The sequence below is a fragment of the Dipodomys merriami genome, unplaced genomic scaffold, assembly GCF_024711535.1.
Source record: "Dipodomys merriami isolate MVZ:Mamm:240054 unplaced genomic scaffold, mDipMer1.0.p SCAF_85, whole genome shotgun sequence".
Lineage (NCBI taxonomy): Eukaryota > Metazoa > Chordata > Mammalia > Rodentia > Heteromyidae > Dipodomys > Dipodomys merriami.
This window is the reverse complement of record NW_027206457.1, coordinates 3,990,551-4,018,364: the sequence shown is the minus strand read 5'-3', so window position 1 is coordinate 4,018,364 and position 27,814 is coordinate 3,990,551. Positions and strand designations below refer to the sequence as shown.

The 27,814-nt window shown below is 40.6% G+C and overlaps 1 protein-coding gene across 2 annotated transcripts in view; it reads left to right on the top strand.

Annotated features, from left to right (window-relative positions):
* The window catches only part of Lonp2 (lon peptidase 2, peroxisomal), a 100,062-nt gene extending 73,780 nt beyond the window's left edge, over window positions 1–26,282 (top strand). For both annotated transcript variants that reach the window (XM_070011919.1, XM_070011920.1), the window contains 4 exons: window positions 7,813–7,955; window positions 18,851–19,058; window positions 19,432–19,622; window positions 23,189–26,282. In XM_070011919.1, coding sequence (XP_069868020.1) covers window positions 7,813–7,955; window positions 18,851–19,058; window positions 19,432–19,622; window positions 23,189–23,410 — 764 coding nt within the window. In that variant the 3' untranslated portion in view covers window positions 23,411–26,282. The remainder of the gene's footprint in view (window positions 1–7,812; window positions 7,956–18,850; window positions 19,059–19,431; window positions 19,623–23,188) is intronic.
* The last annotated feature ends 1,532 nt before the right edge of the window (window positions 26,283–27,814 follow it).

Here is a 27,814-nt window from a genome sequence, read left to right as displayed (position 1 = left end):
AGGGTTCACAGCTATTGGATGTTACAATCAAGATTCTAACCTCAAGAGACTGGCTCTAAGTCTAATCCCAGTACTCACTATGTTATCCTTATAGTTTATATTCACAATCCCTTTAACAATTATTTGATATATAGGTACTATTTTCCTGATTTCAGATAAGGAAATAAGATCCTACCAAAGGTAAGGAAATGAAGTCAGGCCTAGTGCCTCATACCTATAATCTCAACTAATCAGGAGGCTGAGATCTGGGGATCTTGGTTCAGAGCCAACTGGGCAAAAATGTCTGTCAGACTCCATCTCTTAATTTACCAGCAAAATGCAAGTATGTAGGCATGGCCCAAGTGGTGGAGTACTAGCCATGAGCAAGAAAGCCAGTGACAGTATGAGTGAGTTCAAACCCAGGTACACACACACACACACACACACACACACACACACACGCACACACACACGCACACACACGCACACGCTCGCACGCACACGCGCACACACGTGCGCACAACGAAGTTTAGGAAATGAGCAATATGAAAAGGAACTTAAGAAAGCAATTCCATTTACAAAACCATCGAGAAAAGTTAAATACTTAGAAGTAAATCTCACCAAGAAAGAGAGATGTGTGTGCTGAGGACTGTAAAACGTTACCAGCAACAAATTAAGGACGCTCTTAATGGAAAGATATTCCTATGCATGGACAGGAAAACTAAACATTGTGTCACTACTACTCAAAGTGATCATACAGTTTCTTCCAAATTCCAACAGCCTTTTTATTAATTTATATTTATTTATTTTTATTGTTATTATAAAGGTGATGTACAGAGGGGTTACAGTTACATAAATCAGGTAAAGAATATATTTCTTTTTGGACAATGTCACTTGCTTTGTTTTTAAACAAGGTAGCCCAGACTGGCTTCAAACTTGCTCTTTAGTACAAATTAGCCTTAAACTTGCCATTAGCCTAGGTCCAACAGCCTTTTTTTCAAAGAACAGGAAAGATTATCTCAAATTAACATATAATTGCAAGAAAAACTAAATAAAACAGTCTTGCAACAAGAGAACAAATGTGAAAAAAAAAAAGAGAACAAATGTGGTTGTTTGCCCCTTTTGGTTTATGCATAGTGAACATAAATATACAGGTAAGTACCTGTAAGTCCCTGACTTGCAGGTCTTTTGGTATTATGTGCCTAGGAATGGAATTGCTGGGTTATATTGTAGTTCTGTGTTTAACTTTATGAATAACTGCCAGACTTTTTTAGTTTTTATTTATTTTTATTTTTTGCTGGTCCTGGAGCTTGAACTCAGGCTGGGCACTGACTTTGAGCTTCTCTGTGCTCAAGGCTAGCACTCTACCACTTGAGCCACAGTGCCACTTCCAGCTTTTTCTGCTTATGTGGTACTGAGAAATCCAACCCAGAGCTTCATGCATGCTAGGCAAGTACTCTACCACTAAGCCACATTCCCAGCCCTTGCCAAACTTTTATTTCAGAATGTAATACAAAGCTATAGCCTTGACTAAAGTACTAGAGCATCAGCCTAGCAAGCATAAGTTAAATGCTGGAGTTTAAACTCCAGTATTGCTTTAGAAAAAAACAAAATACTTGGTATAAAGGTATAGTAATTAAAACAGTATGATTTAAAACATAGATCAGCTGAGCACTGGTGGCTTATGTCTGTAATCCTCGCTACTCAAGAGGTTGAGATCTGAGGATCACAGTTCAAAAACCAGCCCAGGCAGTAACGTCAATGAGATTCTTATCTCCAGTAAACCACTAGAAAACCGGAAGTGGTGCTGTGGCTCAAGTGGTAGAGCGCTCACCTTGAACTGAAGAGGTCAGGGACAGTGTCCAAGCTCAGAGTTGAAGCCCCACAACTGACCAAAAAAAGACAAAAGGAATGGAATAGAGAGCCCCAAAATAAATACAAGATTGATTTCTAATAATGGTGTAGGCCCTTCAGTGATAAAGAACAGTCTTTTGCAACAAACTGTGCTGGGAAAACTTGATTTTTACATGCAAAAGATTACTTGAACTTGGACTTTACACTGTAAAAATTAACTTGAAGTGAATCAAAGATGTAAACTTAAGAGATAAACTGTAAAATTTAAAAGAAAACTTGGGGGGAAATCTTCATGGCACTATATTTGACAGATCATAGACAAGACACAAGAAACAGCAATAAAAGAAAAAATAGATGTGAGTTTATCAAAATTTAAATTTTACATCAAGGAACATTATTGACAAAGTGAAAAAACCTGCATAATAGGAATAAACATTTGCAAATTGTAGTCATAATAAAGCCAATTAAAAGTGGGGAAAATAAGTCTGGGAAGATGGCTCAGTGGTAGAGTGCTTTTGCATATATGAGGCCCTGGGTTCAATTCCTCAGCACTACATAAGCAGAAAAGGCCGGAAGTGGCACTATGACTCAAGTGGTAGAGCACTAGACTTGAGCTGATGAGCAGAGGGACAGTGCCCATGCCCAGAGTTCAGCCCCACGACTGCCACCAAAAAAAAAAAAAAAAAAAAAAAAAATGGGGAAAATAAAGCAGAGCACTGGTGGCTCACGCCTGTAATTCCAGCTACCCTGGAGGCTAAAATCTGAGGATCAAGAAGTAAAGTCTGTGAGACTTAACTCCAGTTGACCACCAACAAGCTGGAAGTAGGTATGGCTCAAGTGGTAGAGCGCTAGCCTTGAGCACAAATAGCTATGGGATAGCACCCAGGCTCAAGGCCCAGGACCACCACCACCACCACCCCCACACACAGGGCAAAATATTTGAAGAGACATTTATTAACAGGACCTGTATGGACTGTGAGGCTCTAAAATTTTAAAACCTCAGTATATCAACTGTTCTTAATGGTTAAGTTGCCACTTTTTTTCCCTGGGTCATGGGGCTTGAACTCTGGGCCTGGGCACTGTCCCCCAGCTGTTCAGCTCAAGGCTAGCACTCTACCACTTGAGCCACAGTGCCACTTCCAGTTTTCTGGTTGTTTGTTTTCTTGGCGATAAAGAGTCTCACAGACTTTCCTGCCCAGGCTGGCTTTGAACCATGATCTTCATATCTCAGCCTCCTGAGTAGCTAGGATTATAGACGTGAGCCACCAGCACCTGGCTACACCTGCCACTCTTTAGAAACAAGTGATTCTGTGCAGTATTAAAGGATAATTATAATGATTTCATTAAGTTTAATTCAATCATTAAATTAATGACTGCTAGAATATAAATAAAAATTATGTGTTATAGATATTGATTCATCAGCTAATGAGAGAATTAGTAAAGTGTTAAGTCTGGATCCATGGAGAATCAAAAAAAAAAAAAAAAAAAAAAACCCAGACTCATTATAGGCAATGAAGAAGGTTGAAATTAAAATTTAACTTGTTAATATACAGGGTAGTATGCACATGTACACAATGTATTACCTAAAGTATGGTTAATATGCAGGGGAGAATTCAAGTGGTGTAACTCCTTAAAACAACTAATTCACAGTCTAACAAAACGAATATCAGAAAGCTGGTACTTGATGGGGGTGGGGGGGGCAGCTAAGGGGAGAGGGATAGATAATGAAGAGAGGAAGGTGGGAGAGCATGCAGTCCATGCATATCCTATGAAACCAGGAAAATTCTCTTTTGGAAAAAAATTCATTTTTATTTCTACAGGTTAGAAACATCTCCATTTTTATAAGTTTTATACAGTTTACATAATTGAAAAATAGATGTGGGTATACATTTGACTAGATATCCGTAATCCATTTGTATTTATTTCCAAGTCTTTTATGGTTTTCCTTTGACAATAGTCACAGAAAGGAATGCAAATTTTTATATTCAGCTGGGAAAACCTAATCTAGCTCCTCTCCTACCCTCCATCTCTCCCCCAGGCTCAGGTTCTCTAGCCTCAACTCGTCACATATATCAGGTGACGGTTGGCACCACCGCATCCAACTCCATAATCTAGTCTGAAAGCTGAGCTCCTGAGCCAAAGGGGCTTTTCTAGATTGGATAGTAGCGTGGGACCGGTGGCTCTGTTGGGGGGGTCATGAGACCTGATGCCACCTGCAGCTGTTTTGGGTGTAAGGCAACTTGTTTAACCTCCCGGAATCTGTTTCCCTGGATATAAAATGGAAGATGGGACCAGATCTTTGAGGTTTTGCCCAGCTTTTTAAAGTTTTATATATTATGTTTTTTTTTTCTTTTGGTTGGTCATGGGGCTTGAACTTAGAGCCTGGGTGCTGTCCCTGAGCTCTTTTTGCTCAAGGCTAACTTTCTACCACTTTGAGCCACAGTGCCACTTCCAGTTTTTTTTTTTTTTCCTGTGCTTCTTGAATTCCTGACTCTTCCTCCAAGTTTCCTGAATGTCCTACCTAAAGGTGACCTCAGAGAGGTATCTATGAAGAACAATTAACTGTAGGACACAACAGCAACAGTCATTTCTATGGAGATTTACTCCCATCCCTCATCCCTTATCCCTGTGCCCTCCTCCATCCCTGCTTGAGGAATATGTTTTGGATAGTTCTTGTACATCCTTCCTCCATCTCTGCCCATAAGCACTAAAAGCCTGCTTTTTGTGAAAGTGAACACTTCTATCATAGTCTAGAAGATTTTGTGTCCCCCACCACCCCAATTTCACAAAACGTAGCTTTTTAACTCATGGGACTAGGCTTAAAATGACAGTGAGTGGAGTGGAGAGAATAAGAAATAAAAGATAATGCCTATGATTTTCTGCAAAGTAAGTATAGGTATGTATCCTGGAGTATCTGTGCTTATACTCAGTTTCCACCACTCTTATGTTAGGCCGTTTACCTCTGGCCTCTCTGCTGCTTTCTCTTGGTTACATCACCTGTGAGAGACGTTTTTGCTACAAGGAGGTTTTTGCTCATTTTCCAGAGAGTGACTAGGGTTTCCTGAGCTTTTCCACTAGTATATGCTTTCTCCTTTTCTTGTCTTTCAGTATTTTCCTCTTCTCCCTTGCCATGGTAATTTTGTAGCTCTGGTACCTGCTTTCTTTGAAAGCACATTCTGTGGCAAAGGGAAAACATGGGTGGAAAAGAACACTGAGTTTCTCAGTATTTGCTGCTGGGGAAAACCTGATCTCTCTTCCGAAGTGCTCATAGTGTGCTGCTGCTTCTTTCTGCTTTCTTGCTGCTCTGCCCATCTTGGCTATTCTCCATTAGACTCTGCATAGGCTGCAATACCTGTGAAAGAAGAGCTGAGAGATACATCAACTTCAAAAACCTTGGCTCTCTTCCAGTTTCAAGACAACTTTAAGTAAAAAAAAGTATTTGAAGTGGGAGGAGGTTAAACTATATTAGTCACATTTCTTTTGCAATTCTGCTTATTGGCAGTGCTGAGATTTGAACTCAAGATGTCATGCATGTTCTACCATTTAAACCATACATTCAAACTCACAGCCTCTGTTTAATAGGATTTTCTGCTGGGCACTTGGTGACTCATGTCTGTAATCCTAGCTACTCAGGAAGCTGAGATCTGAGGATCACAGTTCAAAGCCAGCCCAGGCAGCAAAGTCCATGAGACTCTGATCTCCAATTAACCACCAGAAAACTGGAAGTGGCACTGTGGCTCAAGTAGTAGAGCGCTCAGGGACAATGCCCAGGCCCAGAGTTCAAGCCCCGTGACCGACAAAAAAAAAGGATTTTCTTATGTTTATTACTACCACTTATTATTACCATTTTTTTCCTAAAGCAGAATTTGAATTCAGGGCCTTGGGCATGTTTGGCAGGTTTGATTGGCTTGCTTGCCTCACTAGCTATCTACCACTTGAGCCATACCTCCAACCCAGCTTTTTGCTGGTTATTTTTGGAAATAAGCATCTCCATGGGACTTGTCTGCCTGGCTGGCTGTAAATTGTGAGTCTCCAAATTTCAGCCTCCTTAGCAGCTAGGATTAGTCCCCAGCAATACTGCATTGCTTTTAAGACTAAATGAAATAGATTAATAATATATAGCATAGCACAGGGCTGAGTCATGGTATCTTTTTTCAAATATACTTAATTTACATAATTGGCAGCAGTTATGTGATTATGGCCAGAGCCCTGTCTATTCCTGGTTGGAATTAGATAGTGAAGAGTACTTTGTTTTCATAATGAAGGCCCATCTTAGAAGTTTGTATAGTCTTAGAAGTTTGAGTCTTAGAAGTTTGGAGTATTACTCTAAAGGGATTTAACAGTGTACCTTAGTTACTGTCATCATTAAGTTCTCTCAGCAAGTTCTTGGAGGGTACTGTAATTATGCTAGTTATTACTAATTAGAAAACCAAGTACAATGAAGTAAAGAAGCTTTGTTCAAGGCCAACCAGGAAGCCAGGGTCAGAATGTCAGGACTAGAGATTGTAACTTACTGCTTCTTGCAATGTTCATCTGATAATACTCTTGCATTTTTGGTGCACACTTGTAATTCCACTAAGGTAGGAGGATCTCAGGTTCCCAGCACAGACCTATCACATACACAAAAATAAAAACCAGCACAAAAAGGGCCATTTTGGACTTCGTGTGTGTGTGTGTGTGTGTGTGTGTGTGTGTGTGTGTGTGTGTGTGTGTGTGTGTGTGTGTGTGTGTGTGTGTGTGTGTGTGTGTGTGTGTGTGTGTGTAAAATTTGGAGTGACATTTTATGCCCTCTTCTTTCACCAGTTCAAAAACCAGCACAAAAAGGGCCATTTTGGACTTCGTGTGTGTGTGTGTGTGTGTGTGTGTGTGTGTGTGTGTGTGTGTGTGTGTGTGTGTGTGTGTGTGTGTGTGTGTGTGTGTGTGTGTGTGTGTGTGTGTGTGTGTAAAATTTGGAGTGACATTTTATGCCCTCTTCTTTCACCAGTTCAAACTTATTTCAAAATAATGTTTTTACATTGTGTGTGTGTGTGTGTGTGTGTGTGTGTGTGTGTGTGTGTGTGTGTGTGGATAGGTGCGCGCACGCGCGTGCATGTTCCTGTGCGTGTGCGCGCTGGTGCTGAGGCTTGAACTCAGGGACAGTGCCTAGGCCCTGAGTTTTAAGTCCCAGGACAGGCACAAAAAAAAAAAAAAAAAAAAAGAATGAGCTGCCACAGCAACAAATCAGGGAGTCAGAGAGTCTGAGATTATAAATATTAGGAAAGCTTTAAATATATAGCCAAATTGCTTTCCTCAAAAATTGAACCAAATATATTTTCACACATAACACTGTTTGTGATCTGTTCCCTTTCTTTAATATTGCCTTTGTCATTCATTAAGCTTCCTGAAACTTAGGTAACTGTATAATTATTATAAGTTGCTGGTTAATATATAATCATCTTGGTGCCTGTGGCTCACACCTGTAATCCTAGGTACTTAGGAGTCTGCAGTCTTAGGCCAGGGTTAGAAGCCAGCCCAAGCAGGAAAGTCTATGAGACTCTTATCTCCAATTAAGCACCAAGCAAACACATGGGAGCTGTGACTGAAGTGGCAGAGCACCAGCTTTGAGTGAAAAAAGCTAAAAGGGCTCAGGCCAAGTTTAAGCCCTAATGCCAGTCTCTTCACCCCCCAAAATTTTCAAGAAAAGGAAATGCAGTGGTGAAAAAGAAGACAGGCAGTATTGCTCTCCTCTTAAAATTCACACTTAAATGAGGGAGAATGACAATGCTTATTGAAGGCAGTGACCAAGGCAATTGTAATATCACAGGGGCTCTCGAAAGATGAACTCTTCCACCTGTATGTTGCAGATATGTTAGGTAAACTTCCGTGACTCAATAAAAGCTTAGAGGACTGAGCTGTTGAAATTCACTGCACTTCCTTTTCACTCATTTTCAAACTTGTAGGTCTTCTTAAGGGCTTCTAAACAAAATTTTTCTCTCTTAGGTTGTAGAGAACACATCTTAGAAGATGAAAAACCTGAATCTATCAACGACACTACGGACTTAGCCTTACCTCCTGAAATGCCAATTCTGATTGATTTCCATGCTCTGAAAGACATCCTTGGGCCCCCGATGTATGAAATGGAGGTGATTTTTCTCATTTCTTTGTTGCTGATTACCAGTTTACTGGTGGTAGCTTAATAGTGCTGGATATTTCCAGAGGCTTAAATTTGTCTTAAGATTAGAAGCTTATAGTTGAGTGCAGTGGCTCAAGCCTATAGTCCTAGTTACTCAGAAGGCTACGGGCAGGATTTGAATTTGAGGGCATCCTGGGCTACATAGAAGGGCCCTATCTAAAAAAAAAAAGTTTTCAGGATTCCATCTCAACCAAGGCTGGGTATGGTGGCATGTTCCTGTCATCCCAATAACGGAGGGAAGCACAAATAGGATAATAGTCCAGACCCTATCTTGAAAATAACCATCATGGGAGAGAGCAAGGGAAGGACTGATAGTGTCCAAAAAGAAATGTGCTGTTTACCTGACTTAAGTAATTGTAACCTCTTTATAATAACAATTTTTGTTTGTTTGTTTGTCAGTCGTGGGGCTTGAACTCTGGGCTTGGGTGCTGTCCCTGTGCTCTTCAGCTCAAGGCGAGCACTCTACCGCTTGAGCCACAGCGCCACTTCCGGTTTTCTAGTGGTTTATTGGAGATAAGAGTCTCACAGACTTTCCTGCATGGGCTGGCTTTGAACTGTGATCCTCAGATTTCAGCCTCCTGAGTAGCTAGGATTACAGGCATGAGCCACCGGTGCCCAGCTATATAATAACAATTTTTTAAAAAATTAAAAAAGCCAACAAAAAAGGGCTGGTGGTGTGGCTTATGTGGTAGGTCCTAGGCTTGAATTGAAACCCCAGTACTTATTTTTTTTTTTTAAATTAAGGAGCTGGTAGTATGGCTCAGTGGTAGAACACCTATCTAGCAAATGTGAGTTCAAGCCTCAGTTATTCAAAGAAAAAATTTTAAGTATGATATTGCAATTTAGTACTAAATGTCATGATATCCTCTTTCAGACTCCTAGTCTTCCAGCTCCATTTTAAAAGAATGTCAAACTTCCTTTGACTTTTCTTCCTTAGAATTCTCTGTTCCATTGTATATACTTGTGATACTAAGGGCCTTTGCCCCTAATGCAGAATGCTGACAGCATGAGCAGACTTGCTTTCACTTCAGACTGCTGCTAGTTTGTATTTTTCAGGAATCACCCATTCTTTCACTTAGTACAAACCCAAATGCAAGTGTGGTCCTAGTTCCATCTTTCCCGTTTCAGTGTTGAAAGAGCTGATAGAAACAGTCTTTTAGATATGACTGCTGAGAGCATTATGAAATACTTCATAGGATATCTAGGTGAATTGATATACCTAAAAAATCTTTCCTAGACTACTGCACTAAGCTTCATTATAACCTTCTTTGTGAGGCTAAGAGGAAAACATTTTAAGAAAAAGAATCTAATACATGATGCATAAGATAATATTTCCATCTGACATTTGAAAACATCGTGGCTATAGTATTCCCCAAGTCCTTACAGTTAAAGAGAAAAGAAATAGTCCCCATAACCATCTATTTAAACTCTGAGTCATTATGGCTAATAAACCTTTCTACAAAGCCCTCAGTTACGAGAATAGACCTTGTTTATTCTTGCCAAAAATTCTGGACTTGAAGAGTGGAATGAAAGCATTATTTTGGTTTGAATTGTTGAAATGCCATGGATTTGAGAGCTAGGGGATATATCTCAGTAGTAGAGTGCTTATATAGCAAGAATGAGACCTTAGGATTGATTCCCAGCACAGAAAAACAAATATCATGGACTTGAAAGAACTTGAGCTAAATTTTGATAGAAATGGGAACCAAACCTGTTTTATTGTTCTGAGAAATCAGGTCTGGCTCCTATGTGCCCTATGGTCTTTTTCTCTCAGGCTTCTAGTACATTCCAGCAGTTTGAGATTTAAACTATATAAAGCCAAAAGATTGGTGTATTCTGTTCTATCTGGCCTTTCTCCCAGTTGTTTTCACTGATGGTGCGTTTGGAAACATTGCTGGCATTCCCTCAGCTTTGGCAGAGCCAAAAGAACAATAGTGAGAACTTTATATAAACACTGCTTAACAGCTCTTTTTTATGTCACAGGAGAAACCTATTTATTTCCTTGCAATATCTATGCTTTTACACATGAATACATCTACCAGCATGAATGGAAAGAAGACTCCCCAGACATTTTGCAATATTGGAATCAAAGATCCAATTTCTGAGAGATTCTCATCTTTTTCTCCCTGTAGACTGTGTTGCTGTCTCTACCTACAGTAGTCTTAGGACTATCAGCCCCAGTTACTTAAGCATACTCTGACTCAGCTTTGAAACTTATAAAATTAAGATTTATGGAACATTTCTTTATTCCCCATAGGGACTCATGTCTAATTCATCACCAAAAAGCTAGAAGTTGGGATGGGAATGGGTAGAGTGCTTGCCTCACATGCATGAAGCCCTTGGTTCAGTTCCTCAGTACCACATAAATAGAAAAGGCCAGAAGTGGTGCTGTGGCTCAAGTGGTAGAGTGATAGCCTTGAGCAAAAGCAGTTCAAGCCCCAGGACAGGGCAAAAAATAATAATAATAATAAACTGGAAGTGGAGCTGTGGCTTATGTGGTAGAGCATTAAAAGGTTGGGGACAGCACCCAGGCCCTGAGTTCAAGCCCCAGGACTGGCACCAAAAAAATAAAGGAAAAAGAAGACAAAGAAGAAAAAGGAAAAGGGAAGAAAGAAGAAGCAAGAAGAAAAGTAAAAGAAATCCTATGAGGCATTTGCTCTACACTAGATTTTTATTTACCACATATACTTACCAACTCTAGTGCTATTTTTGAAGGGGAGCTGTTGGGCCCCACTTTCTGGCCACTCCCATTTGAGTATCTGTGGAAGAACTCTACAAATGACTTATTATTTAATCTTCATTCATGGTGTCTTTCCAGTTATAGATAAGGAAATAGGCTTAGAGTATTTAAGTAAACTGCCAGAAACCACAACATGAGCCAATATTGAGATCTGGCTCACAGCCTGGCTGACCGAAGTTTGTGCTGTTTACTCAATTAGAGAAATAGCAGAACACACCTGAGCTCTTTGCATGCAGGTCTCAGAGATACATAGGACAGTCCCTTCCTTTCCTTTTTTTTCTTTCCTTTTCCTTTTGTTTTTAATGGTTTTGTTTTGTTTTGTTTTGTTTTGTGATAGGGTCTTGCTACATAGTTCAGGTAGACCTGTCTCAGCTTAGAGATCAAAGGCTGGGTTTGAGGTTTGGTATTAGAAGTATGTACCACTTCTCTCCTTTGCATGTTCTTTGGTAAAGAACATGCAGAGGGATTATAGTAGGAATATTGGAATACATGTTAAGTATTCCAAAAGTTGATGTAAGATACCTTATTTTTTGTTTAAATACCTGTATTCTCCAGAAGATACAAGTTAGGGGTCTATCATTTCTTCTAGAAAGAATTTCATTTATTCAGCAAATATATTACAGTAGCAAGTAGATGAAATACGACTTCTCCCTTGCAATAGGGTAGGACAAAACAAGGAAACAAATAATTACAAATTTGAAAAAAAAATATAAATTTGGATTGTTAATACAAAGAAAACAGCCATGTTCTTAAGTAAGGAATAACTCTTCCTATAGCCAAGATCTGTCTTAGGGGTAGACTTGACAGAGACAGAGGTAAACTTGTTGATGGATTATACAAGGAATGAAGAAATAACCTCTCCAGAGGGACTGAGAGGTTTCTGGCCAAATTGCTGGGGCATGAGTATGGTGGTACTGTTGAAGGAAGACTGCTACTGCAGCGAGAGGATTGTTGCAAAGAAAATAGAGCTCTTTTGAACATGTTAAGTATCAAATACCTGTGAGGCATGTGAATGCTGCCACTTGAACATGCAGATCTATTGCTCAGATGTAGAGATTAAATAATGGAATTCTTAGAATATAGAGGGTATATAAAGCCTCAGAAATCTTGAGATCACCCAAGGAATCAAGCAGCCTAAGAACAAGGTCTGACAAATACAGTTATTTGGGAATCATATAGAGGAAATAGGAGCTACTGAAAAAGATAGGAAAAAGTGCAGAGAGAGAGAAGGACCATACTATCATGGAAGAGGAAAACAAGAGTTTTGTGCTGCAGGAAAACAAGGCAGTGATTCAAGAAGAAGGGAACATCAAATTCTATTTCTCGTTGTTGAATCAAGAATAATCATGTCAAAAAGATGGATCAAATTAACACCAGGTAGGGTGTGTAGGGGATCTTGAAAAGTTTGGTAGTCTAGAGTATGCTGCAAAGAGAATTGGAGGTAAGGACACAGTGTGAAGGCAGCTTCTAGAAGTCTGGCTATGAATGACTTCGGAGAATTGATGTGACTAAAAGGGGGTATATGGATGCCACAGGGAAGATGTTTTCAAGTCAGTGGCATATTTGCCAGGAAAACTCCAGTAGCAAGAACACTGTTATTGAAGGGAGATGGCACAATAGGAACAAAGGCTGAGAAAGTCAGGCAGAATAGATCCAAATGGAGAATTATGAAGAAAGGGTCAAAAGGTTGTTATTTACAAGCCAAAGGCTGTAGTACTAGAACAAAGGTATGCTAACTGCATAAGAACAGTGAAGCTAGGACAGCTTATAGCCTAGAAGGCTGCAGCAATTCATGTCAGTAGATGAGAAAGCTAGGGGCATAAGTATGTGGGTTTCTTACTAGAACCTGCAAAAAACTACCTGAGTTCAGAAGTTGTTTTAAAAGAACTGAAAAGCCAGGTGCAGGATGATACTTGTGAATTTGTGAAAGTCATGATACGTATGTTATTAGATATGTATGTTATAAGTAGAGTTTGGTAAGTTTATATCTATAAAGTACCCACCATAATCCTAAAAAAGGAACAAAGTAGTTCTTACAACTACCATACTCCCTATAAACATACCTATCCCTTGTCACCAAAAAACTCTGGTTTTTATAATCCTGATATTGTATCCACTTTTAATAGCCATATACTACCCTTTATTGTTCCTTACTTTCACTGAAGATGTGGCTACACAAATGTATTATACCAGAAAATGTTTTTGACCTAGTAAACCAACAGTAGCAAAGACAAGAAGGCATCCTTCCATTACTGAGTTAGATCCCTGTGGAATTCTCTAAACAGGTTGAAAATAGGTTCTAGAACTTAGTCTAGATTTCTATTTTAGGAACAGTAACACAGAGTACCTTGTAGAATATAATAAAGCTTCCAAAAATAACAAAAATTAGACAGATAATAATGAAATAAGAATTCCCCCTGTACTGAGGGAGATAGAGCAAGAAAGGGGAGAGTAGCAGAAGGCATGAAGTCCAGGGTGCCTAGATGGGCACACACCACCTGTGTAGTCTCAGCTCAGGCTTAGCCTAGAGCACTTATGCCACATCCTGGAGACTCTGATTGGGGGTGCGGCACAATGCCTTGCTGTGTCCTTTACCATCTCCTCGTGATGACTACAGTCAAAGAGAAGGCCATCAAAACAAATCAGACTGCTCTTAAGACGTGTAGGTAACTACAAAGTGACAAAAGACCAATATGGGTCAGGATTCTGTTGGATGACTATTCTAGGCTCCACTTAAGTATCCTACCTTGTGTTAAAGCCTCAGCATTGGCTTCTGAACTTGATGAATTTTTTTTTTGGTTGGTTGGGGGTCTTGAACTCGGGGCCTGGAGGCTGTCCCTGAGCCTCTTTGTGCTCAAGGCTAGTGCTCCACCACTTGAGCCCAGCACCACTTCAAGTTTTTGAGTAGCTAATTTGAGATAAGAGTCTCAAGGGGATTTTTATGCCCAGGCTGGCTTCAAACAGCGATCCTCAAATCTTAGCCTCCTGAGTACCTAGATTATATGCATGAGCCACCAGCACCCAGTGATTACTTCTCTTAATAGAAGGAGCCAGGTACCAGTGGCTTATGCCTGTAATCCTAGCTACTCTGGAGGCTGAGATCTAAGGATCAAGGTTTTAAGCCAACCTGTACCTGAAATTCAATGAGACACTTATCTCTAATTAACTTCCCAAAAGCCAGAAGTGAAGCTGTGGCTCAGGTGGTAGAGCACTAGTCTTGAGAACAAGGAGGCGCAGGGACAGCCCCCAGGCCCTAAGTTCAAGCCCTAGGACTGGCAATAATAATAATAATAATAATAATAATAATAATAATAATAATAATAATAATAATAATGAGGAGGAGGAGGAAGAGGAGGGGGAGAGAGACAGGGGAGAAAAAGGAAGAGAAGGAAGAACCAGATGTTGGTGGTTCACACCTGTAATCTTAGCTACTCAGGAGTCTGAGATCTGAGGATTGTGGCTCAAAGCCATCCAGGCAGGAAAAGTTTGTGAGCAGGAAGTAGGGGTGTGACTCAAGAGGTAGAGAGCCAGACTTGAGAAAAAAAAAAAAGAGACAACACCTAAGCCCAGAGTGCAAGCAAGCCCCAGGACCAGCATCCAAATAATAGTAGTAGTGGTAATAATAATAATAATAGCAATAAGATAGACATGCGGGTTTTATAAAGCATTCAAAGGTGAATTTTGGAAGGTTCTATCTCGTTTGCATTTCATACAAACCACATCAGCTGCTGTAGCTGCTAGAAATGGGCAAAGAAATGAACACACTATGGAAAGGCCACAAAGAACTATGGTAGTAAGTGCTTCCATGTCCTGCTGCAGCTTCTGTTGAAGACACCTTGATGCTGCATAGGCAGACTGGGCCTTGTGACTAGAAAAGGCCTCACTGAAAGGATGTGATGCAGCTGGTTCTCATGGTACAGGAGTTGGTGTGGGAGTTAGGCCAGACTGTGGCTGCTCTGCTTCTTTAAGAAGTGACAGAGAAGACCTTGGCACCTTTCCAAGGGAAAGTGCATCTGCCCTTCCCTTTTCTTGGTGGTCCTAAAACAAATCCACTGCTAGAAAAATCAAATATTCATGAACTCAAGGCTTTAGGATATCAATACAAAGACTTTAAAAGAGGCTGCCAGATGGATAGTGCCTGCGGTAACAGCCCTGACAGGAATATAAAAGTGCTACACAGGCTGTAAAGAAGCCAGTTGCTGAAAACGTCACTGCAGAGCAATCCTGCATACCCAAAAGCACTTTTAACAGCTCAGGTTTTATATTAGCAGAGCAAGTTCCATGATTGTCCCTGGAAAGAAGGTCTGCACAGTTAGTCAAATCTATTCCCTGGTCAGCCCTTCAGTTCTGAGGTCTTGCTGTGCCTTCTCTGTTCAGAAAACTCCCTCTCACATCTTAACACTGTTCAGTCTCCTCAGACAGGGCCTTTCACCTCCTCAGGGCTGTTTGCTCACTTCTGCTTCTTTGGCCATCCTTTTGCTGTTGTCTGGGAAAGCAAATGTTTTAGGCAATACTAAGATTTCAACTCAGGCCCTCAGGCTTGCTAGGTTTCCAGCCCTCTTTGTCAACGGTTATTTTAGAGTCTTAACTTCCCATTCTGGCTGAGAGAATAGACGTCACCCTTTCCAGCTTTCCTCTGGAGACAGTCTTGTGGACTTCTCAGTCCAGCCTGCTACTAAGATCCTTTGCATCTCAGCCTCCCACATAGCTTAGGATGATAAGCTTGTGATAATGTACCCACCTATGAGTTGAGAATTCTCAACTTTCTCTGCCCAGGCTGGGCTTGAACCATGGTCCTCCCAACTCTCAGCTTCCAATGCACAAGACACCAGGTATTAGTGGCTATCAAAACTATACCAAATACCTTTCTGTTATATTCAGCATGATTTAGTATATTAAAAAAAATCACTCTTCACAAGCCAGGTGTTGATGGCTTACTCCTGTAATCCTAGCTAATCAGGAGGCTGAGATCTGAGGATTGCGGTTCAAAGCCAGCCCAGGCAGGAAACTCCATGAGACTCTTATCTCTAATAAACCACTAGAAAACCGGAAGTGGTGCTATGGCTCAAGTGGTAGAGCACTCATCTTGAGCTGAAGAGCGCAGGGACAGTGCCCAAGCCCAGAATTCAAGCCCCATGACCGACCAAAAAAAAAATCTCTCTTCAGGATTAGTTTCCCTGCTCTAGGAAGAAGCTGTATGATAGAGAAAGAAAGCAAGCAAGCAAGGAAAGAAGGAAGGGAGGGAGGGAGGGAGGGAGGGAAGTGAAAGAGGGAAGGAAAGACCTAGCAAATTCCTACCCAAATTAGATGTCTTTTGGGAATAGAGAATAGATTTGTTGGGGGAAAAACACATTTTGTGAGATATTTTATAAATAGTTGGTTTATGCTTCTTTAAATAGAACTTTTTTTTTGGGGGGTATATTGATCTGTTGTGTCTTCTCAATTAAACATACAAAAGGACAGGAACCAAAGCCAGAAGGAAGTATGATCTGTGGTGGGGGTGACAACTTAGCTGACACTAGTGTTTGGCATTCCAGGTCTCTAACTTAGCCCAGCCTATGTTGAGAGTTCAATGCTAAAACAAGCTTTTAAAATAGGCTGTTGAGTACCCAATGGCTTCAGTGCCACAATATGCCTTGGAATCTATTGAACTTGAGGGCTTTCACTATGTAAGCCTGCTGGAACAGGTATAAACAGTGGAAACAGCGTTTTTTCTTTGCTGTTGGTTTTGTTTTCTTTTTATCTTGTTTGTTTACCTTTGGGAGGCTGGGGGGGGCACAAAAATGGAGAGACAAAGGGTGAACAGATGCAACAGTGGTACTTAACACCGTGTTGAAAATGAAATATACAAGTTTTGGGTGGGCATGGGAGGGAAAAACAGAGAGAGAGGGAAGGGGTGACATTGTCCAAAAAGAAATGTGCTCTTTACCTGACTTGCATAACTGTAAACTGCTCCCCTCCCCCCCTACATCACCTTTGTAATAACAAAAATTTTTAAGAATAACAAGCAAAAAAATAATGAATATTAGTAATGTAGCTTGTTCGCCATAAGCCAGCTCCACACCCTACTGGTTCCCTAGTGAGGGCCATACCTGTCACCAGAGGTCTCCTATGTGCTTAGGGTTTCGTACACTCAGTTCCTATGACTAAAATTCATAAGATGGGACTTAGGAGGCTCGGAGGGCAAGAAACTTTAACATTGCTGTTTTTCAGCTATTCCTTTGTATGTGCTTTCCTGACTTGGATGGTTAACTTCATGACTTATCACCTAGACTCATTCTCAGGCTTGTAGCAAGTTCAGTTTAAAGAAATGTACTCATTACCTTATTATGTAACTATAACCCCTCTGTATGTCACCTTGACAATAAAATTAAATTATAAGTAAATAGGCAGCCAGGAAACACAAAGACAAGACTCCCCTTGGAAAAGAATCTAGGGCATCAGGAAGCCTCTGTGCAGTAACAACAATGGAAGTATATATATGGTGGTCCAGTAATATCTTAGAGGCTTGTAAGACACACCTTCACCCTTAACCTTTGGAGTTAACATTTCTCAAATGTGTGTTGCTAAGGTGATTCATAGGCCTGGCAAAGCGGCTCATGCTGTAACCTAGCTATTAGGAAGCAGGAGATTGGGAGGATCGGGGACCAAGGCCATCCAGGCAAAAAACTTGAAAGACTCCTCATCTAAACCAATAAAAATGTGATGGTGCTGTGTGCCTGTCGCCCCAGCTATGCTTGAAGCATAAAATAAAAGAGTTGCCAGCCAGGCCAGCCCCAGCCTAAAGGCAAGAACTTATTCAAACAACAGCTATGGCAAAAGGTGTTTGAGGATCATGGCTCAAGTAGTAGACCACCTGCCTGGCAAACACCAAGTCCTGAATTCAAAACCCAGTATAACCAATAAAAGAGGAAGTATTTTAATAAACATTAAATAAGGTCTAAAGATATTTAAATAAGCAAAACTTCTGGGTTTTTGAAAATTAATGCCTATGTAACTGGCTCTTAAAAATCAGTTATTAAGTGGGGCATCAGTGGCTCATGCCTGTAATCCTAGCTACTCAGGAGGCTGAGATCTGAGGATCACGGTTCAAAGCTGGCCTGGGCAGGAACATCTGTGAGACTCTTATCTCCAGTTAACCACCAGAAAACCTGAAGTGGTGCTATGGCTCAAGTGGTAGAGCACTAGCCTTGAGCAGAGCTTAGGGACAGTACCCAGGGTTCAAGCCCCACGACGAACAACAACAACAACAAAAAATCAGTTATTAAGGCCAGGTACCAGTTAGTCAATCATACCTGTAATCCTAGTCACTCAGGAGGTTGAAGCTCAAAGCCAGCCTAGACAGAAAAATCTGTGAGACCAGCAAAAAGCAGAGCTGGAGTTGTCTCAACTCGGTAAGCACCAGCTACAAACAAGCAAGTCAAGAGAACAGGAGAGTCGAGCAGCAGTGGCTCACACCTGTAATCCTAGCTATTCAGGATGCTGAGATCTGAGGATCATGGTTCAAAGCCAGCCTGGGCAGGAAAGTTCGTGAGATTCTTATCTCCAGCAAACCACCAGAAAACCAGAAATGGCACTGTGGCTTAAGTGGTAGAGCACTAGCCTTAAGCTGAAGAACTAAGGGACAGCGCCCAGGACCAGAGTTCAAGCCCCACGACCAACCAAAAAGAAAAGAGAGAACAGGAGACCCTGAGTTCAAACCCCAATGGTAATGTGCACGCACATGCGTGCACGCACGCACACACACACACACACACACACACACACACAGTTACCAGATGGAGATTGGAGGGAATGGGAGAGAATGAGGAATGAGTAAACACATGACACTGTACAAAAGGAAAGGTACTTAATACCTGACAGATGTAAACGTAACCACACTGTGTAGCACCTCTAAAATAACAATAAAGTAAAATAAATCAGTTACCATATGGTAAGGTAAAATTCTTCTGGCAGAAAGCCATCAGTAAGTGGTCAGTTATAACTCAGAAGCATGGTGTGAAATATATACTCTGATGCATGCAGCTAAGTCTTCTATATAAAAAGCATGCTTTTAGAAAATAATGTGATTAGTCAGTCTCATAATTTTTCTCCTTTCTTCCAAGGTATCTGAGCGTTTGAGTCAACCAGGAGTGGCAATAGGTTTAGCTTGGACTCCATTAGGCGGGAAAATCATGTTCGTAGAGGCAAGTCGAATGGATGGAGAAGGCCAGTTGACACTGACTGGCCAGCTAGGGGATGTCATGAAGGAGTCTGCTCACCTTGCTATTAGCTGGCTTCGCAGCAATGCAAAGAAATACCACCTGACCAACGGTATGTGGACTGGCCATGCTGGGGCTCAGCTAGAATGGAAAACTTCCCAAGTCCTGACCCAAAAATTTCTCACAATCGGTAACAGAGATTAAGCTGAGTTTTAAATGATTAGTGATACCAGTCAGTGAAGTGCTTTTGAACTCGATTTAGTGCTAAGCTAGAAACATTCAAAAGGTTTATTTTGTTTTGAAACCTACATAGAATAGAATGAGTTGATTCTTCCAGAGCCTCATTCTAATCATACTGTTAATATTCTCTAGCATTCTCTAGCATTCATTTACACAAAATAATAATTTTTGTCTCTGACTTATTAGCAGAAAAAGAAAGCAGATTTAATTTTTCTACATTAAAATCCATTTTTCCTTTTTTAAAGCCTTTGGAAGTTTTGATCTTCTTGACAACACAGACATCCATCTGCACTTCCCAGCTGGAGCTGTCACAAAAGATGGACCATCTGCTGGTGTTACCATAGTAACCTGTCTCGCCTCACTTTTTAGTGGGCGGTTGGTACGTTCAGATGTAGCCATGACTGGAGAAATTACTCTGAGAGGCCTTGTTCTTCCAGTAAGTATGGGGAAAACCTGTGGTATTAAATTTTTTTTAATTAAATTAGAAGTATTTTTAAATTTAAATTAATAGTGGTCTGCCTTCTGTGAAAACTTTGGCTGCTTTAAACATCCATTCAGTATTTATACCTATAATGAATTCATACTTTAAACTTTTGGACAAATAAAAGAAAACCGAACAATTTTTCCTCATGTTTTCTCACCTAAAAAGACTTCCTCAAGGGAAAAAAAAATTAGTGTTGTCATCAAAAACATAAGTCCACATGGACATATGCAGTCTGTTCTAATTAGTGATCCTCAAATATATTGTGTGTATACATAAGATAACTGTTTCAGTTCTTACCTTTTCAAGATCCTTTAAGACTAATCTTGCAGAAATCTCAGATTGCTATAGTTTATATAACAGAATAGTATAGAATAGAAACTGAGGAGATTGAGGCAGAAAGATCACAAGTTTGATGCTAGTCTGGACAACTTAGTGAGACTATCTCAAAATAAAGTTAAAAAGAAAAAAAGGCTAAAGAGGTAAGCTGGTGATACAGTAAGCACAGAAGGAAGAAAACTACTAAAAATACTGACCTTTCTTTTCCCCCTTCTGTTTTTCTTTTTTAATAGCAGTGCTGGGACTTTCCTGTAATCAGAAAGTCATATCCTAAACTCCATTTATTATGCTGTATTTGTAGGTCTGAATGGCTCATCTTTTTACACAGAAACTTCTATATTTTAAGTAATAGCAGTTCATACTACCTGTGTACTGAAGTAAATGAGTGGTGCTTCATTCATAATAACTTACTTCAGTGTCTGGTGTTAACAATAGAATAAGCAGGAAATAAAAGGAAATAATAAAGTCTAGTTCTCAAAAACAAGTGGAGCCAATCAGCTAGTTCTGATGAATCAGAACCATGGGTAAGAGGCAGCCTTCCTGACAGATAAGCAGGATAAGTTCTGGCTCAGAACCAGAGGTACAGAGCAAGAGAACATGAATAGAATTCACTGAATATCTCTGTGGAACAATCCTCAGACTTGGTCCCCTAATGCCCCGAGCAGACAACAGCCCATGCAAAGGACTGCCCATTTCTGGCAGCTTTGGTCCTGTAGTTTCAAAGTAACAAAGCCATGAAAGAAAGCAGATCTGCTAAGGTTAAAGAAAACAGTTCAAAAGCAGAGAATTAGACAAACCTTTTGGATTTTTAAGTGTAGTTCCAGAATTATTCAGAAAAAGACTGCAGTCAGTTAAAAATAGTATGACAGATCCAGGGGTTATAGCAAGCAGAAAAATAGAATAAATTGTCAAATAATGAAACATTTCCTAGAAGTGCAAGTGTTGTTAGGTTGAAAGGACCTGTCTAACCGAGGGAAGATTTCAGCCTCTTGGCTTTTCAGATCATTGAGGACATGTGACTTAGTGTGTAGCACCTCAGACTTTTAAAATCCAGTATTGTGAACCCAGCTTACTATAAATAAATGTGAAAACAAAGACATTTGCGTACATATAAGGAATCAGTCTATCTCATGTTCTTTCTGAAGGCATTTGAGATGTACTTCATTCTTCAAAACAGGATAATAGTGAGATCGGATGGCAGCTATAGGGAAAGCAAAAGAGCTCCTCATCTTGATTGGAACAGCTGGCTGGAGGGTTGTCTCCAAGGATTACATGGTCTAGATGGTATTGATTATTCTTCATGAGAGCCATATGTCTTGTTCTTAAAGTTTCTATGGCTCAGGAATTTAGGGATAGCTCTTCTGGCTCAAGGTCTCTCATCTTACAGTCAAGGTACCAACCAGGTCATAGGCATCTGAAGGTTGGCTGAGGCTAGATCTGTATCCAAAGCGGTTCATGCACAGTAACTGGCAAATCAGTCCGGGTTGTGGGCAGGAGGCCCCAGGTCTCTAACTTCAAACACAAACCCCCTAGTTCCAGGCCAACTGATCTGAGAAAGATCAGTCCAGGTAGCAGCTCTTTTTATGAGTTAACTTTGAAAGTCATACAACAGCCGGGCACTGGTGATCCACGCCTGTAATCCTAGCTACTCAGGAGGCTGAGATCTGAGGATTGAGGTTCAAAGCCATCCCAGGCAAGAACATGAGACTCCTATCTCCAATAAACCACCAGAAAACCAGAAGTGGCGCTGCGGCTCAAGAGGTAGAATACTCGCCTTGAGCTGAAGAGGTCAGGGACAGTGCCCAAGTCCAGAGTTCAAGCCCCACAACTGACCAAAAAAAAAAAAGTAAGTCATACAACATCACTCCAACATAACTCCACCCCCCACACACACACCCATGGTACAGGGATTTTTTGTTTTGTTTTGTTTTGTTTTTGGGTCCGGTCGTGGGGCTTGAACTCTGGGCCTGGGCGCTGCCCCTCAGCTTTTCAGCGCAAGGCTAGCACTCTACCATTTGAGCCACAGCGCCACTTCCAGCTTTTTTTTCTTTTTGCTTATGTGGTGCTGAGGAATTGAACCCAAGGCCTCAGGCATGCAAGGCAAACGCTCTACCACTGAGCCACCTTCCCAGCCCCATGGTACAGGGTTTTGAACTCAGGACTAGGGTCTCATGTCCTGCCATGGCAAGTTCCTGACCCTCGGTCCTAGTACTTTGTTTCTGTCATCATTGCTAGGAAGACAGGCGTTTACCACTGTCAGCGTCCCTCCATAGAGATGAAGTCTGAGGACTTCTTCCCTCCTTGGAAATGGAGACTTATTGGCCTGGAGTAGCCTGTCCTAGAAGTGTGATCCTCTCAATCTCAGCTTCTTACATAACACTCTTATTTCTTACAATTGAGTCCCAAAGACTGGCCCATATTCAAAGGGTAGGAACAGCAGACACTAGAGCCTATTTTTTTGTGAAGGAATCATTGTGGTTATATTTTAAACACCCAGGGGAACCTATAATATTCTTTGGTTTTTAGCACTGGGTGCACAAAGGTCCTGGCTTTATGCTTATGAAAATAGAAATAACGAACAAAACTAAGCACTGTAGAAAACTTTCAAAATGCTTTCTTCTTGTTAGCAACAGTATTCATAATCAAAACTTTCTCAGAATCAGCCTAAAAACAAGACTGCTGTGATTGGAATGGAATTTTAATCTCTACAATAAAATACTTGTCTAGAAAAGGATAGAGGCACTGGTAGCACATGCTTGTAATCCTACTACTCAGGAAGCTGAGATCTGAGGATCACAGTTCAAAGCTAGCCCAGACAGTAAAGTCCTTAAGATCCTAAGTCCAATTAACTAGCAAAAAAGCCAGAAGTGGAATGGTGGCTCAAGTGGTAGAGCACTAGACTTGAGTACAAAAGCTCAAGGATAGCCCCCAGACCCTAAGTTAAATCTCAAGACCAGCACAGAAAAAAAAAGGGGGGGAAGAATGGAGGTATTTGTATATAAAAAAGTCAGTTTAATACCATTAAAAGGGGGAAAACTGCTACTATGTACTGAACCATCCTGTGGCCTTCTTTGTTCATACTGTAACATAACGGAAGGAGGCTTAGATGTCTTAATTCAGTGAAAGCAGGGAGGGCTAGGCAAGATGAGCACAAACTTTGAAAACTATCTTTCTCCTCACAGGTAGGTGGAATTAAAGATAAAGTGCTGGCCGCCCACCGAGCAGGACTGAAGCAAATCATCATTCCTCAAAGGAACGAAAAAGACCTTGAAGAAATCCCAAGCAATGTGAAGCAGGATTTAAGTTTTGTCACAGCAAGCTGCCTAGATGAAGTTCTTAATGCCGCTTTTGATGGTGGCTTTACTGTCAAGACCAGACCTGGTCTCATCAATAGCAAACTGTAAATCTAAATCTCAAGCTGTTAGAATTTTAAGCTATGACGTGCTAAAAGATACTGACAAGGTTTGTCTTATTCATAACAGAGAAGTAAGGAAAATGTCCCTAACTTGTGAACACAATCACAATAACATTGAATCTCACTCAAGTAGTAGCTAGTGCTTATTTCGAAAATTAAGACATCAATTTAATAAACTGACAAAAGTATAATTCTTGTTTTCAGTGTGGTCATCAGAATCCCTGGAAAGGCAAAGAAAAGAGGTTCTGTGTAGTCCAGGCAGAAACATCTATACCAACTTAGAAATGCAGCACAAATAGAAATCCTCAGGCCCTCTGTCTGCATACCTCAAATTCTGGGCCATGGAACCAAAATCTGGTTTGGGGAGGGTTTTCTTTGCCCTTTGCTTTATTGCTCTTAAGAGTGTCTTGGTTTGTATCCCAGATGGCCTCAAATGCAAGTGTCATGTGTTAGTCTTCAGGCACTGAGATTATAGATGTATACCACCATGCCCTCCAGGTAATTCTGATGCACCATCAAGTTCAAGAACCACTGGTAAGAGTGGATTGCAGGATGCAGATTTAAAGGATCAATCTGAACCAGTTTTGCAAAACTGAGACCTTATCTGAAAAAATAAAATAAAAATTTGAAAAAATAAAGCAAAAGAGCCTAGGGATGTGGCTCTAGTAGGGTACCTGCTTAGCAAGCACGAGGTTGAGTTCAGACCCCCATTCTGCCTAGAACAGTGGTATAGACCATTAGCGTAGGTAATTCACCTGTAACTCCGTTTTGGGAAGTGGGGGTGCCAGTTTCAAGGCTAGTGCTCTACCACTTGAACCACAGTTCCATTTCCAGGCTTTTTTAGTAGCCAATTGTAGGTAAGAATCTCACAAGCTTTCCTGCCTAGGCTGGCTTCACACCATGATCCTCAGGTCTCAGCTTCCTGAGTAGCTAGGATTAAACACATGAGTCACTGGCACCAGGCCACCTAAGCTTTTATTGGATCTTGAAACTACTCACCTAGAAGAGGAACCAATAAGCAACCAATATATCCAAATATAAGCAACTATTTGTCCTTGTGGGACTTAAAGTTAATTTAGTCCTATAATGAGGTCTACATATCCTAATACTAGGTCCCTTATAGCAAGGGAAGTAGTACTCTGAGTAAGTTTTAGATAGTGTGGCAAGTGCCAGCAGACATCACAGAAACACTGGACCTGGGTTCCTATAATCTCAGAAAAGTCTAAGCCCAACCTACAGGAAGTAGCTATCCATCTCAGAATGGTTCCTGAGCTTGGAATCTGACTCCTGCTAGTCTCCTGCTGGTTTGGGGAAATTTCCAAGTATCAGTTTCCATGCCTACCTGTTCCTGTGATTCAGTCAGCCTAACTATGGAGGCAGACTCTTCTACTTACCAGCTATGTAAATGTTTTCTTATCTTAGTTTTCCTCACCTGTGCAATGTAAATCTTAGTGCCACTGTGAAGATTAAATTAGAATATTATGTTTAGAAACATGATACACAAAAGATATGTAGATAGTCTGGAATGGGCTGGTTGAGATCTAAAGGTTACCCAAAATACCAGACTCAGCCTACAGTTGTGAAAGTCCTGACCTAGAATGTCATGGCACTGTGAGGAAAGAAAAAACACATTACTGTCTTATCAGCTGTTTTAACTTTATCCTATCAGTAATCTCACACTGGGGAGAAGAAAAACCATCAGACGTTCACTTACTCCCGCACCAGAGGGAATGAGTCCACACTGGCATCGGCACCAATCTGCCTTGTGCAAGAAAAGTGTAGCCTCTTTCCTCCAGCATTGCTTTTGCTTTCTGGGGTGGGGTGGTCAGGGGGGGTTAAGTGCCTGCTTTTTCACCTCTTTAATTGGGCCAAATGCACATCAAAGTTATTTTATCCATTTTAAATGTCTTAATTGTAAAAATTGGGCATCAGTGCTGCCATTGCTCACTCATTTTTTTTAAATCTCACTCCACATGTTATAAATATCCTTTTGTGTCTCACCTGTAACTAGGTGCCAACTTCTTTTATGGCTGAATATCCCATTGTATATGTATGCCATATTTTGTTTATCCATTCGTTTGGTCGTTTTGTAACCACTGCGATGAATACAGATGTGCAAGTAAGTCACTCCTTTTCAATGTATACATACACCAAAGTAGAATTGCTAGAGTTAACACGTGTTAACTTAAATGCCACCAAAATTCATGTACTGAACTTAAGTCACCAAAGTGATACTAAGAGGGTTAGTTTTGAGATCTCTGCCTTAGCTAATGAACTAGGTCTCCTTTTAAAGAGTCTTCAGGTGACTGGCTAGCTTTTTTGCTCTGCTGTTCCTTCTACCAATAAACAGCAACAAGGTACCCAAAACTCAACCTACCAGAGCCATAATCTTGGCTCCCCAACGTCCAAATCTGAGAAATGTGTTTTATAAAACTATTCGTGCTTAGTTACAGCAGCCCAATTACTAAGACAAAATAATTCTTTTTGAGCAAACTTGGTCATGTGTGACTGAGAATGGAGTCCCTGACCTTGTACACTTGGCTAACCCCATCTGCAACCAAACTCTTCCATCATGGTGTACTTCTTGGCATTCCTGCCAGAAATGCTATTTTCTCATTTTTCTGTGCTCTTACCACACCTAATGGATATGACAGGATTTTCTTTCACTCTTAAGGACTAGTGATATTTGACATGTTTTTCTAGTACTTAAATGTTACCCTAAAATCGTAGCTTGACTTCTACTGAAAATGCTGATTAAATTCTAAATCTACAGGCCTAGGGAGTAAGGCCTTGCAGTCTATACTTAACCTGTACTCACATGCTTTTAAATGCATTTTTCAATAAACATTTAAGTGCCTTCATTACCAGTCTTATTCAGTCTTAATTTAGGTATACTCATGTTTACCCATTTCTTGATCCTTCTGATGAACCTTACCATGAACCAGGCAAGCATGAGGCTGGAATCCTCAACCACTTGATGTGTATGTAAATTCATCAGTAACTGCCATCTGTTTAAGTGACTTCCTAAAATATTTAGCATCCGTTGGTAAATCTGTGACCAGGGTAAGGTTATCTGATTGTGAAGGATGTTACAATTTTCTGTAAACAAAATCAGTGGCCAGTCCACAGTGTGTTAAAACTCAAAATTTTCTTCCTGACAGCAATTCGGAACTATGAGTGTAATTCAATGGTACAGTGCCTGCTTATTAGTATGTGTAATCCTTAACACTCAAAAAGAAAAAAAAGCATTCTGGCTGTACCACAGATCCTCTTCCCCAGTAGACATTTCTGGTGCCATATCCAACTGATGGGTAGTTGGCAGCATGATACAGAGGATTCTGATTCCTGTCTGGACACGGTGATTAATGATGTCCACCATTAGCTTCCACTACCAGGTGACTGGTCTTAAGTGAAATCACTCTCCCTTGCTGTGACAAGTTAACTTAGGAAAACAGGATTCATTTTGGCTGTGGTTTCAGATGGCCAGCCACATAGCTGTAGGCTGCTGTTGAGACAGGACCTTCCGGTGGAGTGAGGATGGCTGAGCAAAGCTACTCACCTCTTGGTAGCCGGAAGCATAGAAAATAGTCTAAGAGGAAGTGTCTGAGACAAGACGATATACCTCCCCCACCCTACCCCCAAACCATTCAACTATAAAGTCATCTCATCAATGGATTAACCCATTGGTGCAGTTAGAACCCTTATGACCCATTTACCTCAGTAGTGCCACCAGCTGGGGAACTAAGCATTCAACAGGAACCTTTTGGGAGAACTCCTCTTATCTAAGTCATAACATCCACATGATGCCCTCACCAAAATCAACCTCACAACCCACACTAAAATGTGGTCTTACTATTAGGGCTCAACACTGAACCACACAGAAATGGTAATTTTGCCAATTAGCATTTCTAAAATGAGTGGTTCTGTAACAGGTCAAGTTCACATTACTTTGGCCCAAATGAGCAGCTGTACTTGAGCCCCTCTCTCCCTGATCTGACCCATTCATAGTCCAATATCAACTTTGTTTTGCTAACATTAATGGACCATACAATGAAAACTATGCCCTTTAGTACAAGAAACAAGCACCAAAACAGAAAGACAACCAGGCCAAACCCAAGAATGGCCACTGAGCTCTTTTAAAACAATTGAATCAAAAGGATTTTAATTCAGAGAAAAAGATCATTATTTGCAATAAAATTATTCATAAGTCTGTACTTACTAATGAACTAAATATTTAATGTGTTAAAATTTTATGTTCAACTCAACATTGTCAGTACATAGGAGAAACAGGAACAAAGTCTTTAGGTAAATCCTCATCTGTCCATAACAGTGCAAGCCTGTTAAGGTTTAACATTATCAAATCAAGTATCTTTCATACCATTTTGTTTATTCC